The sequence below is a fragment of the Microcaecilia unicolor genome, chromosome 1 (genome assembly GCF_901765095.1).
Source record: "Microcaecilia unicolor chromosome 1, aMicUni1.1, whole genome shotgun sequence".
NCBI classification, from domain to species: Eukaryota; Metazoa; Chordata; class Amphibia; order Gymnophiona; family Siphonopidae; genus Microcaecilia; species Microcaecilia unicolor.
Genome location: NC_044031.1, coordinates 550,924,975 through 550,945,670, shown reverse-complemented (window position 1 = coordinate 550,945,670; position 20,696 = coordinate 550,924,975). Strand labels below are relative to the sequence as shown.

Here is a 20,696-nt window from a genome sequence, read left to right as displayed (position 1 = left end):
ATTCCCTCCGGTGGTCATCTGGTCATTTAGGGCACATTTTTGTGGCTTGGTCGTAAAAAAAAAGGACCAGTCGTCCAAGTGTTCGTCAGGGACGCCCTTCTTTTTTCCATTATCAGTCAAGGACGCCCATGTGTTAGGCACGCCCCAGTCCCGCCTTTGCTAAGCCTCTGACATGCCCCCGTGAACTTTGGTTGTCCCCGTGACGGAAAGCAGTTGAGGACACCCAAAATCGGCTTTCGATTATGCCGATTTGGGTGACCCTTTCAGAAGGACGCCTATCTTGCGATTTGTGTTGAAAGATGGGCGTCCTTCTCTTTCGAAAATAAGCCTGACAGTAAAAGGTTTTTTAGGTATATTAAAAGCAGGAAGCCGGCAAAAGAATTGGTTGGACCGCTAGATGACCGAGGAGTAAAAGGGGTGATCAGGGAAGATAAAGCCGTAGCGGAGAGTTAAATTCTTTGCTTTGGTCTTCACCGAGGAAGATTTGGGTGAGATACCGGTGCCAGAAATGGTATTTGAAGCTGACGAGTCGGAGAAACTGAATGAATTCTCTATAAACCTGGAGGATGTAATGGGGCAGTTCTACAAACTGAAGAGTAGCAAATCTCCTGGACCGGATGGTATTCATTCCAGAGGACTGATAGAACTGAAAAATGAACTTGCAGAGCTATTGTTAGTAATATGTAATTTATCCTTAAAATCGAGCATGGTACCGGAAGATTGGAGGGTGGCCAATGTAACGCTGATTTTTAAAAAAGGTTCCAGGGGAGATCTGGGAAATTATAGACCGGTGAGTCTGACGTTGGTGCCGGGCAAAATGGTGGAGACTATTATAAAGAACAAAATTACAGAACATATTCAAAAGCATGTATTAATGAGACAAAGTCAACATGGATTTAGTGAAGGGAAATTTTGCCGCACCAATCTACTACATTTATTTGAAGGGGTGAACAAACATGTGGATAAAGGTGAGCTGGTTGATGTTGTGTATCTGGATTTTCAGAAGGTGTTTGACAAAGTACCTCATGAAAGACTCCAGAGGAAACTGGAGAGTCATAGGATAGGAGGTAGTGTTCTATTGTGGATTAAAAACTGGTTAAAAGATAGAAAACAGAGAGTAGGATTGAATGGTCAGTATTCTCAATAGAGAAGGGTAGTTAGTGGGGTTCCCCCAAGGGTCTGTGCTTGGAACGCTGCTTTTTAACTTATTTATAAATGATCTAGAGATGGGAGTAACTAGTGAGGTAATTAAATTTGCTGATGATACAAAGTTATTCAAAGTCGTTAAATCGTGGGAGGATTGTGAAAAATTACAAGAGGAGCTTACAAGATTGGGAGACTATCAGGCTTTTTTTCGAAAGAGAAGGGCGCCCATCTTTCGATACAAATCGGGAGATTACTACTCCCAGGGTTGCCCAAATCGACATAATCAAAAGACGATTTTGGGCGTCCTCAACTGCTTTCCGTCGCGGGGATGACCAAAGTTCACGGGGGCGTGTTGTAAGCGTAGCGAAGGCGGGACTAGGGTGTGCCTAACACATGGGCGTCCTCGACCGATAATGGAAAAAAGAAGGGCGTCCTTGACGAGCACTTGACCAAGCCTCAAAAAGGTGCCCGAACTGACCAGATGACCACCGGAGGGAATCGGGGATGACCTCCCCTTACTCCCCCAGTGGTCACTAACCCCCTCCCACCCTCAAAAAAAACTTTTTAAATATTTTTTGCCAGCCTCAAATGCCATACCCATCTCCATGACAGCAGTATGAAGGTCCCTGGAGCAGTTTTAGTGGTTGCAGTGCACTTCAGGCAGGCGGACCCAGGCCCATCCCCCCCCCCCCCCCCCACCACCTGTTACACTTGTGGTGGTAATTGTGAGGTTAACGTTCAAATAGACAGTATGGGCTGTAAATCCTACTTCCGTAATCTAATACAGCCAATCTAAATCCCAAAGGGTAATATAGAGTGGTCATACAACCAGTAGCGTATACGTGGGAATTACCCTCAGAAACCAAGGCTTCCACCAAGGTCTGACCTGCAGGACTCTGATATCTATATAAGATTTTAGTGTCCGCGGTCTAGTCTCTTTCATAGGGTAAAACTTTCCCACTCACTTCTAACAAACTATTCTTGTTAGACCATAAGTTTCAAAACATTACTGAATTTTCAAAAAATTCCCAAGCTACAGCTTAGCGTAGAAAAACTTAGCTTTCATTTAGCTGGCTTGGTGACCTCTCAATCCAACTGCTGATTATCATTCAATGGGGCCCAAATCGTTTCACCCACTTCAGGGCTTCATCAGGAACCACCCAGTTTAAACATGATTACAGGGGTATGATTTTGCTGACTAGACTTATTAAAAACACTAACTTATATATGATAAATTCAGTAATGTTTTGAAACTTATGGTCAAACAAGAATAGTTTCAGTTAGAAGCGAGTGGGAAAGTTTTACCCTATGAAAGAGACTAGACCGCAGACACTAAAATCTTATATAGATATCAGAGTCCTGTAGGTCAGACCTTGGTGGAAGCCTTGGGAGCAATTTGTGAAGTCCACTGCATTGCCCCCTAGGGTGCCCGGTTGGTGTCCTGGCATGTCAGGGGGACCAGTGCACTACGAATGCTGGCTCCTCCCACGACCAAATAGGTTGCATTTGGTCATTTCTGAGATGGCCGTCCTCGGTTTCCATTATCTCCAAAAATCAGGGACGACCATCTCTAAGGTTGACCTAAATTTTACGATTTGGGCGTCCCCGAACATATTATCGAAACGAAAGATGGACGCCCATCTTGTTTCGATAATACGGGTTTCCCTTCCCCTTCGCCGGGACATCCTGTGAGGACGTCCTCAGGAAAACTTGGGTGCCCCTTTCGATTATGCCCCTCTGGGCGTCTAAATGGCAGATAACTTTTATTGTGAGCAAACGAAACTGATGCATGTGGGAAAGAGGAACCCGAATTATAGCTACATCATGCAAGGTTCCACGTTAGGAGTCAAAGACCAAGAAAGGGATCAAGGTGTCGTCGTTGATGATACGTTGAAACCTTCTGCTCAGTGTGCTGCTGCGGCTAAGAAAGCAAATAGAATGTTAAGTACTATTAGGAAAGGAATGGAAAACAAAAATGAGGATGTTATAATGCCTTTGTATCACTCCATGGTGCGACAGCACCTCGAATATTGTGTTCAATTCTAGTTGCCGCATCTCAAAAAAGATATAGTGGAATTAGAAAAGGTGCAGAGAAGGGCGACGAAAATGATAAAGGGGATGGAACAACTTCCCTATGAAGAAAGGCTAAAGTGGTTAGGGTCTTCTGCTTGGAGAAAAGGCGGTTGAGAGGAGATATGATAGAGGACTATAAAATAATGAGTGGTGTTGAACGGGTAGATGTGAAGCGTCTGTTTATGCTTTCCAAAAATACTTGGACTAGGGGGCATGCGATGAAGCTACAATGTCGTAAATTTAAAACGAATCGGAGAAAAGTTTTCTTCACTCAACGTATAATTAAACTCTGGAATTCGTTCCTGGAGAATGTGGTAAAGGCAGTTAGCTTAGCAGAGTTTGAAAAAGGTTTGGATGGCTTCCTAAAGGAAAAGTCCATAGACCATTATTAAATTGGACTTGGGGAAAATCCACTATTTCTGGGATAAGCAGTATAAAATGTTTTGTACTTTTTTGGGATCTTGCCAGGTATTTGTGACCTGAATTGGCCACTGTTGGAAACAGGATGATGGGCTTGATGGACCTTTGGTCTTTTCTAGTATGGCAATACTTATGTACTTGTGTATGTACTTGCGAACAACCACCGATATTGGAGGCTGTGTCCTAAAGATACTTTGTGACATCTCTCAGACCTTTGCGCATCTGCAGAGTAGTACCAGCAAGATCTTGAAAAACTGCAATCTGAGCATTATTCCAAATTAACTCCTTCTGGAGACGAGCCCTCTTTAGTACTTTTTCTTTGACCGGAAAATCATGGAAGCATGCTATTATATCTAGAGGGACAGAATCCGGTTGTGGCCTGACGCTACGATGGGCCTTCTCCAATTTCTGAGAATATATGCCTGCTACAGGTAACACCTGCTTGTCTCCAAGGACAAGCAGGCATAATATTCTCACATGTGGGACTCACTAGTTACCAGGCTCACAACATGAATGAATTAGCAACTAAGTAGTTAGTGAGCCTGGGTGGAGTTGACTTTTAAGTAGTAAAAAGATTCTGCAGGACTGCTTGTCCAAACTGGTCATCCCACGTAGAATACTGCTCTAGATAGTAGTGAGCAGTGAAGGTGTGGATAGAAGACCATGTAGCCGCCTTGCAAATATCTTTAATGGAGGCAGAGCAGAAATGGTCTACTGAAGCCACCATGGCTCTTACATTGTGAGCAGTGACCCAGCCACAGATGTTCAGCCCAGCCTGAGTATACGTGTAGGAGATACAAATCAGTCAACCAAATAGAGATAGTACTTTTAGTGATGGGAATCCCTAATCTGTTTGGATTGAAGGATTTCTGAGGACTTCCTATGAAGTTTTGTATGCTATAGATAATGTTAGCGAACAATTGCAGTCTAAGATATGCAGTGCTGCTTCTCCAGGATGAGTGTGTGGCTTAGGGAAGAAGACAGGAAGTACAATGGACTGACTGAGTTGGAACTCCGATACCACTTTAGGGAGGAATTTGGGGTGGGTTCGAAGGACAACCCTGTCACGGTAGAACCTGGTGTAAGGTGGGCCTACTGCTAGGGCTTGAAGTTTGCTTACTCTTCTGGCAGAAGTAAGAGCTATTAAAAACACTACCTTATATATGAGGAATTTTAAAGAACAGGAATGACATGGTTCAAAAGGAAGTTTCATGAGAGCTGTGAGGATGACAAGGCGATCCCAAACCACCGGCGATGGTTTGATAGGAGATTTGGTATGAAATAAACCCTTCATGAATCTTAGTATCAAGGGATGAACAAAAACTGGAGATATTCCATAATAGAGAGAAGAGAGCACCTAGAAGGGTCGAGTGCTTTGACTGCACACCAGAGAGAAAATCTCTTCCACTTCAGTGCAAGGAAGCTACAATACTATTCATCAGGGGAAGATAGCATCTCTCATTTATTATGTAGAATTTCAGAAAATATTGAACTCAAGAAACTCTTGTAAGAAATTTCTTTTTATTACCTGTAATCCTTTGTAAGCCAGAGCTCGTCTATAGAAAGCTTTGATATTTCCAGCCTCAAGCTCAAGAGCGTGATCACAGTCCTGTTTGGCTTCTTGAAACCGATTCATCTTCAAATAACACAGTGCTCTGGGATGGAAGAGCAATAAGTACATCATTAGAATAATCAGGAGATTAACTTCAGATATGTTTCCATAATATATTTGTTTGATGGTTTTTCAACTTTCTCCTTCTCCAAAAGATACAGTCATGTATTAGTGAAAACAAGTTGTTATAATGTGAGGAAAGTTTCCATTTGAGAGGGTGGTGGACATCAGAAACAAACTTCCAACAGGTGGCAGGAGATACAATAGTACACCTGCTCTTGTCATTACACGTATTAGTACACATATTCACCCATGCAACTGTATAACCACCATTCTCTGTGTATAAAACATGGCTTGCATACAGAAAATACTTTATAAAATTATCCTGTAAGGGACCTTAGTTGCGAGACAAAGGGGTGGAGGTGAGCAAACATCAAGTTCAGTTCTTAGCTGCCAAACAAACAGGTACAAATGGGCAAACTGAATGGATCACATTGTCCTATTCTGCCACCATCTTCAATTCCTAAATTATTCCAGCAGTATATCATAATTTTCATACACTGATCTTGTAGAATTACAGTCAGAACTAAAAATGTAAAGTTATTTTAAAATAAGGTGGCATTTGTGGATTTTGCGCATGCCTTTTCAGTAGTAGCTCAAAACAAGTTACATGCAAGCATATTAGACTATAGTCAATTTGTCTTTTCATTAGTAGCTCAAGGCAAGTTAGAAATACCTTCTGTACACGAATCTATTTTTGAACCTGAGACAAAGGAGAGTTACTTGCCAAAGATCACAAGGAACATCAGCAGGATTTGAACACTACCTTCCCTGGTTCTTAGCATGATGTTCTAACAATTTATTTAATTATTTTCTTATATACTGCTTGCAAGCCCAACAGCTACTGAAGTCGTATACATTCAAGTATTTTTCTGTCCCTAGAGGGCTCACAATCTATGTCTGCACCTGAAGCAATGGAGGGTTAATTGATTTGCCCAAGATGACAAGGAGCTGCAGTGGGATTTGAACCAGGTTCTCCCAGTTTTCAGCCTGTTGCTCTATTAGGCTACACCTCTACTACTCCTCTAAATGTGATATTTTTCAACACACATGCTAAAAGGTTGATTCACTTCCAGTTTTCTTAGGGCTCTGGAGTGTCAATCCGTCAAGAAATTCAGGTTTGTCAGACAGCAATCATCAGAAAAGGTCTCTATTGAGAAATGCAGCTTCCTTTTCTTGGCTTACCTCCACAGTGTACACTTTCCCTTCAAGCTGCTCAATTCTCTCTTGGAGAACTTCTAACTTGGTCTCTAATTTACTAACTACCCTTTGTGTGATTGCCATCTCGGGTTACTAACTCTTGAAGCACAAGCCAGTGGCGTAGCCAGACCTGACATTTTGGGTGGGCCCAGAGCTAATATGGGTGGGCACTGTGTATATAGGTATGAGTAGTGTTTCTTGGGATACTACAAAATAATGCCTTAGAATGCACTTGATGACGGATTTCTAAGTAGTCTGCCCAACAGCTGCCCTGGATCAACATAAACCACAGACATACTTAATGGAAAAACTGATATTTTTAAATATAGTTACATTATGCCATATCAAATTTGACCAGACATAAGTCTACTATAATGGCAAACATCTCAATGCACATGACAGGATTCTGCAATATAATTACAGCAATGACATATAACAATGTATTCAAATTCTGATAGCACCTCAATAATAGCAACAAAATCCCTTCACTGCCAGGTACTTTGTAAAGTAGCACTAAATCCTGCATAGAGGCTTCTCAGATCCTATGTTGCAAACCTTAACATCAATTCCAATAACAGTACCTTTACAAAGGCAGCAGTAAATATACACAACACCACTACGCATCCCATTGGAAAAGTCAGACAAGTCAGACTCATAGATCCCCACACAAACCACATGCCAGCAGAATCTCTCACCTACTCAGTCACATGCAGAACACAGACCAACCCTCATCAATTACAGAATAAAGGACCAAAAATTAGAAATTGTCATCAGCCCTTCCCCTCCCCCCTCCCCCCTCCCCCATCTATCCCCATAGACTGGAATCAGCGTTTCCCTTCTCTACCATCCATCTCCCTATCCCTGAATCTGCCCTTCTTTTCCTTCCCTACCCTCCTATCCATCTCCGTAGCCCAATATCAGCCCTTCCCTTCTCCACCTTACCCCCTCATCCATTCCGGTATCAGCCCTTCCCTTTCCCACCATCTATCCCATAGCTAGGCATCAGCCCTACCCTTCCCCCACACCTCCTTGTAGCCTAGTGTCAGCCCTATCCTACCCCCTACCCATCCCCGCATGGTCTGGCATCTTCCCACCCTCCCAAAGGACAGCAGCATTAAATGTGACCCTTTTTTATGTCCTGGGCACTGCAAAGCCCACCTCCACCTAAAAACCCACCTCCATTAAATTTAAAACTTATTTTTTATATTTTACCAAGGCACTGCACTTCAAAGACCAACCCCACCCAAAAACCCACCAAGGCACCAACACGACAAATATACTACCTGGGCACTATTAACATTTATTGTCGTTGGGTTTCTGGGTGGGGCAAAATGAAAAGCCCACCCCTACTCAGAACCCCACCATCAGCCAGCATTAGAGTGTACACGTTAACAATTTTTAAAAATATTTATTTTACCTGGGCTAGGAAGCTGGGCTTTGGTGGTGGCAGGCACTGGTGCAGACTCGAAGAGCACTCTGTGCTGCTGTTTTAGGGCCACAGGGGGAGTGTTAAGACCAAGGCCGTGGGGGGGGGGGGGGGGGGGGGGGGGAGATTAACAAAAAAAGCTGATTGAGCCATCGAGGGGAAAGTGAAGAACGCGATATCAATGGCAGCCAGCAGATTTTTCCATTCAGCACTGTGGCGCCATTGTGTGCACTATGAGAGGAGCGGAGGAGCGTAAAACAGCAGAATGAAACCAGATGGGGAGCAGCGACGGAGGAGTAGCGGTGCCGGCATGCAGTGCTACAATGATCGCTGCCGGCGCCTACATCTGCTCACTTCCGGATCAGGACCCGGCCTGCATTACAGGAAAAAAATGGGTAGGTAGGAGGAGGAGCGGACGGTTGCCGCGCCGGCTGCCTGGGTGGGCCTGAGTCGAGATTGGGTGGGCCAGGGCCCACCCAAGCCCACCCGTAGCTACGCCCCTGGCACAAGCAAGAGTACATCCTCCGGCATCTTTTCTGCCTGCTGTATTTCATGCAAAGTCTCCACTGGGGATCTGATTCCGGCCGGACTCTTCTCCAGGGCATGTTCCAGCTTTAAAGCCTTTTTTCGGGTACATATTCTTTATTAAGGGTTTACTCTTCCCTTTAACCACCCATGTCATTTCCATGTACCAAGTGGTACTGGGATGTAAAAGCTTTTTGGTCATTGCTTTTTGGATGCAACAGCTCAAAACTGGAAGGTTCGGTGGAGAAGGCATGGAGCAAAATCATTCTCATCTGTTCTGCATGGAGACTCTACCAAAAGTAGCTCTGAATATTACGATCTGATATACCCAGGCCTCTGGTACCAAAGGGTCCAAAGTCTTCCTGTCACTGCCATATTTCATCTAGGCCTGCTGCCACAGTGTTGCTTGACCTAATAAATAGCCAATCACACAGTAGAAATGCTAGTGAAAAAATTCAGCACAGGTTTCCAAGCCCTCCCTCACCAACAGGCCCTGCAGCACCCTACCTGAACTTCTGCACAGGCTTCCCATCACCATTGGAACCTGTGCAAGGACCAGGGCACAGCAGGAAAGTTCACAGGTTCCACACTGAATTTTGTCACGTGTTGCTCTCGCAAGGCAGGTGCCAGACACTCTCCAAGGACAAGAAATACTTTCACCCACTGCCAGTGCCTGTGGTGGTTTCTTGATTACAAGCAGTTTTAGAGAGGATCCATCACTGGGTGTTTCAGAATTGTTTGTCTCTTAATATATCTAAACAGATATTTTGCTGGTAATTGCTGAACCAGCAATTTCTTTTCCTTCTGAGTTTGTAATATCTGATGTTGTGATTCCTGTTTCTTCAGTTGTGAAAAACTTGGGTGTACTATTTAATGCCGTGCTGTCTTTTTTTCCCCTCAGATTCGTTCTGCGGTGAAAAAATCATTTTATAAGTTTGTGCTTATTTTGTAAGCTATGCTCGTTGATTTCCCAGAATGATTTTCTCATGGTGCTCCAGAGTTTGGTTTTGATGGGTTTAGACTACTGTAGTATCTGTTATGTAGGTCTGCCTGCGGTTCGCATACAGACATTGCAGGTAGTGATAAACTCAACTGTGCACTTGTTATATGGACATTCAAATTATGGTCATGTTGCTCCCAGTTTTAAGAAACTGAATTGGTTATCTATGCAAGATAGAATTAAATATAAATTGTTGATGATGGTTCATTATTTTGCTGTTCTTCTATTTTTATCCACATAGCGGATCCTGTTTCTTCACTCTTTGTTGGTTTTTGTTTTCATTATTGTGTACGTCATGATGCGTCTCAGTACCTATTGGATTGTCTTCTCTTATATTGCCTGAAGTGGGTGCTTTGTTCGGACAGCACTTGTTTGTTGGCAAGGGTCTTCATGAGGGGATGGGCAAGGTTGCAAAGAATCCAAAATACTGCTGCTAAATGGATTTTCAATTTGCACAAATATGATAGGGCTACAGCTCTATTGATTTCATTGCATTGGCTGCCAGTGGAGGCCAGAGTAAGTACCATGTAATATACATTGCGGAATTGGGAAAGTCTCCCCTTATCTTTGTTGGGGCAAATGGCATTGCTATGGAATCGGTAGGGAACGGGAATTACCGACGACTTGAACCTATCTCAAATGACAAGCCTTATTATAAAGATCCAGTGCAGGTAATGGCAGTCCTCCTTGCCTAACTGCACAAGATAGTAAACTAAGATGAAACCTAGCCCTCTTCCCACCCCAAAGAAACCTAGCAAGCATCCGATTGATTAACACTGTATCCTACCTTTCAAGAGTAAAAGGAATAGTCTGCATAACATAAAGCCATTTTGGTAATAGGAGCATACAGTACAATGCCAGGTTTATTTGTTTTAATTAATTGCTTTGTTTCACAATATGTTTAATAATATTTTTATATCATTGTTTACTGTATTGTATGTTGTATGGTTTATCTGATCAATTCGAACATTGATTTTGGGCCTTTCATAAGGGAGTTGGTAGAATAAAAATGTAAAAATCAGATTAGTTTAGCTGGGTACCTATATAACTATATTTGTGAGTAAAGTTTATGATCAAACAATAGCTATAGTTTGAAGTACTGATACTTGGATTGAATTTGGATGAAAAGTGCTTTATGAATCCTAATAAACAGTTATTGATTTTTGTTTTGTAAATCTAAAGAGAAATACCAAATACATACATAACAGAGCCTAATCATATTTTTAATTTAGCATTTTAATGTATAATGATAAAATGTCATCCATAAAATGCTCATGCACATGTGAATCTGTCAGACAAAAATAATAAAGACTTCACAATTCATTGAGAAGATACTACTGAAAAGATACTACTGAAATCTACAAAAAGAAAACAACTTATTTTGCTGAAAGTATCTATAGACACAAACATAACACATTGTGTGGAATAGAATCAAGCAGGAGCCTACCTGTTAGTGTATATGGAACATTCTGTGGAGTTCAATCTCAGGCATTCACTGTATTTTTCTATAGCATCTTGGTATTCAGCTTTCTTTATGTATTCATTCCCATCTTGTTTAAGGGCCAGGAACAAGTTCTCATCCTTTTCACCTAATTCACAAAGAGACCGAAATGTTATCCAATGGCTACCAATGTCGTTACTTTATTTTTTTTTTTTGCATTATTTGTACTTACAACATGCTTTTTAACCATGTCCTGATGCGTGGACATAAGAAATTGCTACTGCAATAGACAAGAGTCTACAGCATAAGATTACACAAATGAAGCAAAGAACTCAAGAGATTCTTCTCTTGGGGGCAATTTCTCCAAATGGGTTAGTTTCGAACATGCCATGACAGGAATGGTTCTTTTGAGGGAACAGTCATGATTATTTAAATTGTAACTATTTTAAGATATTCAGCTTCTAAAAACTATTTACTGGAATTTTGAAATATATAAGGGAAATAAAGAACATGTGAAGACGTATAAGGAACTGTGGGGCTCTTTTACAAAAGTGTGGTAAGCTTTTGCAGTTACCACACATTTAAAACAAATATTAACATGCAGTAACTGCACAGCCTTTGTGGTAAATGCAGGAAGACAGGTGAGCATCTGCCCTGCATTTACTGCAAAGGACAGATGCTTACCGCACTGCAAGGCACTGTGCTATATACAGGTACAGATAGCACAGGAGCAAACACGTTACCTTGTCCCTGCATGCAACATAGTGCAAGGCCAATGGAATATAAATAAACTACTGATTCTGGCACAATGGCTCTGTTCTTCCCTTCAGTATCTGTCCTTCCGCCACACACACTCTCACAATAGCAACAATCCCGATCCACAATACCATGCTTCTCTGCATCCCCAATCTACATTACTATGCCTCCCCAAACACCCAATCCACATTATCATGCCCCCACACCCTCAATTCACATTACTCTGCTCCCTGCTTCACATTACCATGCTTCCCCTGCACAACCCAAGCCCTCAGACACATAAACCCCACTTCCCGCTTTATCCTCCTTCAGCCCCCACTCCAGGACTTACACAAGGATCTTCACTGGTAGCCAGTGGTCCTTCAGGCGGTAGTGATTCCCCCCACTGTCGCCCAGGAAGGTGGAATTTAAAATGGAGCTGACCACCCTTGGGTGGGGGGGGGGGGGGTACTCTCACGGTACTACCACTAAGGGTCATCCTTTCATATAAGGAGATTATTCACACAGATACAAAGAGAGCAATTGTAAAGGACATTACCATAGGTAAAACACTGTTTTGCATACAGAACTAGGCTTTAATAAAATTACCCTTCCAAAAGGAGGATAAATTATGTGCATACCACCTGTATATTTACCCAGACTGAGTAGAGACATTCTCAGTAGTGACAATGAAACAGAGGTAGAATTAATCTAATCTAATATAGAAATTTATATTCCATTTAAATCAACTAAGGCTCAAGGCAGATCATAAAGCAAGACCAAGAATAACAAAAACAGCAAACCGAACAAATCAATTGAAATAAAAAAAGGTAGACGGCAGCGTTATGACCTCAAAATTTTTGGTAGCAAGTTACATACCTCTGGTCCTTTACTTACTGTTGATCTCTGTCTAATGGTTGATTTCCTACAAACAAGTTTGGAAAGGATTGCTAGATGAATCTCCTGATATCTAATGATGTCACCACAAATGCACCACCTCCTAAGATTGAGGTGGGGTGCATAACCTTCAGGAACTATGGAGGAGGAGGGGCACTTGCAGTGACATTATTAGAGACCAGAGGCACAAAGGGAGGTGTTGGGTGAGGGCCTGTAATCATAGGAGAAGCAGACTGCTGATCAGAGCATCCACACAACAGGGAGCCTACAGTGAGCAGCGCTGGGTGGAGGCAAGGCACATGCAGGACATCTGCACCATCAAGCACCCCACGATTGCCCAAGAAGGAAGGGAAGGAACAGGAGCTTTATGGAGGAAGGCAGAGGAACAGTCAAGGTGTCCTCCAATGCAAGAAGGTTGAAGCCCTCCAGATGAGGTCTCCTCTAACAGGTCTGCAGGCTGAGATCTGGATTTTTGTTTTCCTTGATAGGTAAATGAAAAACATTAGAAATGGAGAGAATTGGCTCAGAGGACAATTTGCGCATTTTGGGTATTCCCGAATCTATCCCTGAACAACATCTGCTGCCTGAGCTTGAAAATTGGATGGAGAAAGAACTCCCACTGTGAGATGGCTGGGATGGGTTTTGCAGAGTTTGTATTTGCTTGGTGGGTAAGTGGCAGGTGGACTGTGTGTGTATGCTGGTTTTTGTATTCTATCATGTATATTTCTATGCATGGACTTAATGCTATTTTTCTTACCCAGGAAGTGAGTAACTAAAAGATGGTACCTAAAAGAAGTGTACAATTACTCTCTTGGAATGTCTCAGGCAGTTCCTCCCTGGTTAAACGTAACAAAATCTTGGCTCATTTAAATCGTTATAAGGCATATATTGCCTGTCTACAAGAGACTAAGTTTACAGACACAGAACATCAGAAGCTTGGCCAGGGATGGGTGGGGGGAGTCTATTACTCTTCATCCTCCCATAAGAGAGCAGGGGTGGTGGTTCTCATCCGTAAAACCTTGCTCTGTAAAGTTACAGCTGTAGTTAAGGATCAGTATGGGAGGTATCTTATGTTAAAAATTGCTTTACAGGGATTTGCATTTTATCTGCTCCTGCTCGTAGTTAATGCACCTAATGTTCACAAACATGCATATTCTGAGCAACTTGTTCAGCGGGGTTTGCAGGATCCTTCTCTTCCTTTGATGTTGGTTGGTGATTTCAATCAAGTCCTTGACCCTTTGCTGGATTGCTCAGCACAGCCTTTGAGGCATGTCAGGGGTCCGGCCAAGGGCCTGCCTTTGTGTTCTTCGTTGGATCTGGTAGACCGCTTGGTGGCTCCTGCATCCTACCAAATGCCATTACATCCATCTATCAAGAGCTCATGGCACCTGGTCATGGCTAGATTTTATCTTACTTTCTACTGCTGCTTTGCTAAGTCTGGCCCTGCATTGTTGTCCGACCATTCTTTGATATGGATTGATGTGGAGGTGACATATTCGTGGCGCGGGGGGGGGGGGGGGGGGGGGGGGGGGGGGGGGGGGGGGGGGAACTGGCGCTTTCCTGCCTCATTTTCAAAAATACTTGCACCAGAAATGGGTGGATTTTGATACTTTTAATACCCAGCATGCTAATGATCCAAGTCTTTTTTAGGAGACAGCGAAAGTGCTCCTGAGCAGATGCATCATTGAGTATGTATTGGCCTACGCTAAGTGCCTCTCCCAGGGTACAGTACACTTGGAACGCAAGTATTGGATGGACAAGTGTGCTTATATCTAGCATCCTTCACCGTTGGCTCAGGAAGCCCTGTTAGCGACTCAGGCCGCGTTGAACTCCCTTATCCATGAGTAGAATAAAAAGATGCTCTTTTACCATAAATTTAAATACTATCATTTTGGGAATCAATCATGTAAAACGTTAGCTTGCCTTACCAAAACATGAATGGGCTTCAGATATATTCCCTGCCTCCATATTGCAGAGGGATGCCTCTGTAATCATACTGCTGCCATTGCGGACATTTTTTTCAATTATTTTCAATGCTTTTACAGTTTGGGGAGGGATCCTGAGGGCCCTAGTGTGGTAGATTATTTGAAAGACTCTGGGATGCTGAAATTGTTGGCTGAGGCACAGCTCTCTTTTAATACTTCTTTGCTTGGTAAAGAGCTTCAGGTGGCCATTAATAACCTAAAAAATGTTACAGCTCCAGGCCCAGATAGCTATTTGCCTGAGTTTTATAAGATCTTATCCTCTCATCTATGTGGTCCTTTAGCTGTCTATTTTTCTGAAGCTTTGCAGAAGGGTGCTTTTCCCCCCTCGGGCAAATGAAACACTCATTACCTTAACACCAAAGCCAGGGAAGAAGAAAACGTGCCTGAGCTCTTATAGGCCGATATCCTTTCTTAATGTAGATGTGAAAATCCTGGCTCGAACATTGAATACGTGGCTGGTGGCACACTTACCATCCCTCATTAGTGATGCCCAAGTGGGTTATGTTAAGAGTTGCCACTCAGTTTTGAATGTGCATAAGGGATCTCCTGGCAACATCTCACGCTCAGGCGACTGGGCAGTCTGGTATGCTTGTACGTTTGGATGCAGAGAAAACTTTTGATAAGGTGGCCTGGCTTTTTCTTTTCCAAACTTTGACAATTTGAATAAATATTTATTATGTCTAATACTTATTTAATAGCTAGAGTTTTTCTTGCCTGGAATTCTGCCTGGGGGAGTAAAGATTTACTCCTTCAGAAGGTTGTTTCTGTCCCAGAGACAAGACAGAAGGTGAACATTGTGGAGGTATTCAGGCATCACCTTTGGTCTGCAGATCAATTTTGGTTCAAGAACATATATTTTATCTCATGTTACTTATTATACACTCATATATCAAAATGCCTAACAGATTCTCTGCTGACTGTACTAGATAATCTCAATGACTATAAAGCAGATATTGAGTTGCACATGAGGGAAAAGTCTCAACTACTATGGCTATTATTGCACATGAGTGTTCATTGTATAGCACATAGAAAAAGTCATCATAGACTTGAAAACCCTCTAGTATATAATAAAAATTTTTTTTAGATTTTATATATCAATATGTGTGTGTGTCTACTTAGACTTGAAACTCTGTGATCATATCAAAATTATATCAAAAAAATGGTGATATCAAAAATATATCCGAACACCATCACTTATCTTATCCAGAATATTGGAACGATGTCGTTCTAATGAGGCGGTGGATCCAAAAAAATATATGAATGCATTGGTTCCTACGGTCCCGTTTCGTAAATCTTCATCAGGGAACCCGCTATTTCGTAGAACCCCGCACCATGATCGCTGTCAATAAATCAGAACGAAAGAAGGTATAACTAAACAAGAACAAATCCATTGAAACAAGTGGTGAATTCAAAATTCTCATGATCCCTTAAAAGCAACATCATGTCATTTTACCTATATTAGCAATGAAATTCCCACGAAACTCGTGTCTTCTGGAAAGAATTGTTGGCGTCCTCACCTGACTTCAATGGGAAATTAAAGAAAACTTTACCCAATCAATGACTGGAGCGTCATATGACGCGAAGATAACTTGGTCCTATCATCGACTGCCACATCGGTAATGAATTTAAAGGGCCATTAACTGCCCTCTGCTGTCAAAATATGTGATCGATAACATAAAGATCGTGAATCATCATAGATAGTATCATCCCAATCTGTTTCAAAGAAATATATTTGTATTTATAGAAATGCTCCCCATTGTATGGTTGAATTCAAACCGCCAGGTTCCAAAGTCTGTAATCTGTGGATCCATCTTTGTTCTGCCTGAAGTAACAGTTTGCTTCGATCTCCACCTCTGATGTGTGCCGCCACATGATCTATCACTGTACATTGAAGATGTTCAAAATTATGCTTGAATTCTTTACAGTGAGAAACTAAAGGGGCTCCACATTTTAAGGAATTGATACAGGACTTATGTTCACTCAATCTCGTTTTTAAACTTCTGTCTGTCTTGCCAATATATAATTTTTCGCATGGACATTTGAGAAAATAAATCACGTGATCGGTCTTACATGTGGTAAAATGTCTGAATTTGTATATTTTACCATCTGTTGGATTGCAAAAACTGTCATTTTCAATCATAGTGTCGCAGAATGAACAGGATCCACATTTGGTGTGAAAACCTGTCACGGTATTTTTTCTGACCACAATATCTGCTGGACATAATAGTTCCCTTAAATTGCGTTCTCTTGAAAAAGCTATCTGTAATTCAGAATTGTTAAATAAAGGATGTTGTTGTACAATATCCCAATTTTTTCTGATTAGATTGGCCACCTCTTCCCCACCCTTCTGATATTTTACAACAAAAGTGTGTTTGCGATTTTTATCTTCATTGCCTGATCTGTTGTTGTTAGAAAGTAATAAAGATCTATTGTTATATTTAGCTCTTGTGTATGATTTCTTGAGTACATGAACTGGATAGCCTCTTTGATGTAGCGAATGGGCTAATCCTTTTGCCTGTTGTTTGAAAAGACTATCATCTGAACAAATTCTTTTGTATCTCAAAAACTGTGAAAAAGGTAAGCTGTCCTTTAAAGTTCTAGGATGACAGCTGTTATATTGCAACATAGTATTTTTGTCCGTGGATTTTTTAAACACCGTAGTTTGAAAAACCCCTGCTGTTAATTTTATATCTACGTCTAAGAAATGAATGTTAGAGGTTGAACTCTCACTGGTGAATTGTAGAGCTGGATTCAATCGATTCAACCAGCTGACAAATTGATTTAAGGTGTCCTCATCCCCTCTCCACAGGAGAAAAATGTCGTCAATGAATCGTTTCCATATTAATATAGAATTAGACCAGTTGTGGTTCGAGAGATATTTCTCCTCGAACCGTGCCATGTACAAATTAGCCACCGAGGGGGCAAAAGACGCCCCCATTGCTACTCCAGCTATTTGTTGAAAAAATTCATATTGAAAAAGAAAAAAAATTTTTTGTAGCGCTAATCCCGCTAGTTCTAATAAAAATTCTGTAGGGACATCATGTGGTCTTGAACGAACTTCTAAAACCTCCTTTATGACTTCAAGCGCTTCGGTCTGGGGTATTGAAGTATATAAAGATTTTACATCTAAAGTGACCATGATGACCTGTGTGTTAGATTCCAAAGTGATATCCTCCAAAATATTAAGAAAATGAGTAGTGTCCTTCAAAAAAGCTGGAGTCTGGGCAACAAAGGGCTTCAAAAAATGATCCACAAACACCGAGAGGGGTTCAAGCACCGATCCTCTCAAAGATAAAATAGATAAAAGCACTATGGAACTTGTTTATCACTATGAGCCAGTATCAGGACAAGCATATAGAGAACTATAAACGGACAGAAGCAAAGAAAGTGTTTATAGACATGCAAGTTAATATGCAATGGGGGGAGGGGGGGTTCTTAGCAAGACAGCAGGGATAAACGCACAATCTTGTGTGTGGGGAGAATGGTATAGAGGGGTCATGCAGTGGAAATAAGGCATGGAAAGGTTGCTGAAGTGGAAGGGAGGGTTGGAGGGGATATACAGCTAAATAGTAGTAGTAGTAGTGATAGATTGTATAGGAATATGTGGGACTAGTGTGTGGAGATATGAATGGTGTTCTGGTTGTTGACAACGCTTTCAGTAGTATTCTACAACAGAAAAACAGGCATGTGTATGTGCAGCACATCAAATACATATATATGCACTCTGAAAGGTTGTAAGTTTGGGGCAGACAGTGAGCATGTGCTGAGTGGGACAAGCCATCAAGTGCACAAGATGTACTGTATAAACGTCAGGCAGATGGATGGCATATAAAATATATACCCAAATGTACACTTCCTATAAATAGCGACTAAATGGCAGGGAAGGTATCTCTTTTGGCTTGGAGTGTTGGTTAATGCATTGTTCTGTTGGTTGGCTTCTCAGTGTGTGGTCAGGCTCGTTCTTCCTCTTAACTAGCTACCTCTCTGCCCCATGTAACCCCCTACAGCCTCAATAACATCCACTCTGCTTCATTTTGCTCCTTTCTACCAAACATCCTCTCCAAACCTGTAAAAATTTGACTCTCCTCAGCCCCATCTCTCTGTGCAACATCCAGTATGTGTGTGTGAGTGTGTTCATTTTGTTGTGTCCATTTACCAATGTCTGCTTCTGTATCTGGCAGTGTCCATTTTCTCATGTGTGTGTGAACCTATACCTGAATTGGTGGTGGGTACTGGGTGCAAGTGGTGGTTATTAGCACGAGTGGAAGCGAATTTTGCTCCTTTGGTTACTAGCTTGTGGGAGAGAGAGGAAAACCCCTATGCAGAAAGTACACAAGCTAAACATGCAGGAGGCCTGCAGTGCCTCAAATATCATCACTAACGTGTGTGCATTCTACCCAGGATCCAGTCAATACCTACATCTTGTCTCAATGTGGAACGCATGAATGTTTTCAGAGTTACCAGATCACCGGGGGATGGCTGCAAGGTGAGCTAAGCATACTCACCAACACTTTTACAGTCATTAACCAGCTCTCTTTCCCTACTGGTGAATCTCACATGTGCCACAACCTGTCCAGCAAGCCTTAGGGACCATCAGTTCTGTAAAGTACCAATCCACACAACAGAAAACAAACAGTCACTTACAACCCTTTCCCTGCAGGTAACGGAGGCTATCCCCTACATACCTGGTTGCTGACCCCCACCCCACTGTCAACTTCCAGGGGCCACCTGAAGAAAGGTACAAGGCACAAAAAACACCACAGCTGTGACAAAAGGACACTGGCATCTTGTAAGCATGTTTCAGGTTCCTGAGCTGGTCGGGGTGGGGGTGGGGGTGGAGGGAACTGATCTACACCATTTTCACGGCTTGCTCCTCATTTGCAAGAAGCCAGACCCCGCGGGACCACTGTTGCCAGGGACAAACAGCAATGAGGGGCAAGCTGTGTAACATCAGAACTTGACACCCCCACAGGCATTCCAGGGTACAGTGGCTGCTACAAATAAACTCATCCAGATGGATTTTTTAATGCATAAGTGAGCATTACATGTGACTCAATGTACAATATGGTGGTGGTTGCTGTGTGTTGGACTCCCGAGAACAGAAGGGATTGATCTGCTAGCCCCTGCGCTATTTGGGTTTTGAACGTAATGTGTATAATGCTTACACAACTACTGTAAATCTCTATTTTAGAAATCTGGGATATACATGGCCAAAACACGAAATACAAGAGGGTGTGGTCTGGGTGGGACTAGGACAGAGCAAAAAGATACAAGTACATTTCCCATTTCAGAAGGGAAATGTATGTACATGTCCAGCAACATCAATGTCAGAATTTACATCTGCTCCTGGGGAAGTGTAAGTTAGGGACAGTTGCTCAATTTGTTACAGTGTTCCACTTCATCCCCATCTCCCCCCCCCCCCCCCCCCCCCCCCCCCCCCCCCCCCCGAGAGTGATGCTGACAAAGGATTTCAGGCTCTGTTACACTTTCAGAAAACAGATGTATTTTACGTTTTTGAAATGGTTCCAGCACATATGCATGCTTGTTCTGAAATGCCAACATACATGTTTTAAAATGCCAACACACGTTTATACTGCTGTGTTGACCCTGTTGATATTTAGATGTTAATGGTTATGAAATGGATGCTCTTGTTGCATGTAACTGGCGCATGCATATCCATTCCTTGATATATTTTAGAACAGGCTTTATGTTGGCAGATTTTGTTCAAAAATACAAACATCCTGACCTGGACATCTCAATTCCGATTTGTAAATCCTCTCTTATATCTGCCTCCACATCTTGCAAAAAAAGTCACTCAATTTATATACAGCAAAACAGCCATTACCGAAACACCTTTAACTGCCAGAACTCAAACAACTACCACCTTACCTATGTAAAAAGCAGCAATGCAAATAATACAGCAGACCCTAGAATGGCATTAATATTCTTTCCAGTAAGGCAAAGGAGTAACCTATTATTAGAGCAATGGAATGGAAACCAGGGTTCAGATCTTAACACAACAATAAATGACTACAGATGAAGACCAGCATGGTCGGTAAAGTTGGCCCAGAAAGTTACCCCCCCCCCCCCCAATATTTATTTTTTTATCCAAGCCATTTATGCTTTGTTTTGAGTGGAAATATTCTATATGGTACTTTTATTCCATCCTCTTGCCT

The 20,696-nt window shown here is 42.2% G+C and overlaps 1 protein-coding gene across 3 annotated transcripts in view; it reads right to left on the bottom strand.

The window, feature by feature from the left end:
* Positions 1–20,696, bottom strand: part of SPAG1 (sperm associated antigen 1) — a 184,513-nt gene that overhangs the window by 30,291 nt on the left and 133,526 nt on the right. For all 3 annotated transcript variants that reach the window (XM_030217278.1, XM_030217286.1, XM_030217295.1), the window contains 2 exons: positions 10,910–11,051; positions 5,168–5,294 (listed from right to left, as the gene is read on the bottom strand). In XM_030217278.1, coding sequence (XP_030073138.1) covers positions 5,168–5,294; positions 10,910–11,051 — 269 coding nt within the window. The remainder of the gene's footprint in view (positions 1–5,167; positions 5,295–10,909; positions 11,052–20,696) is intronic.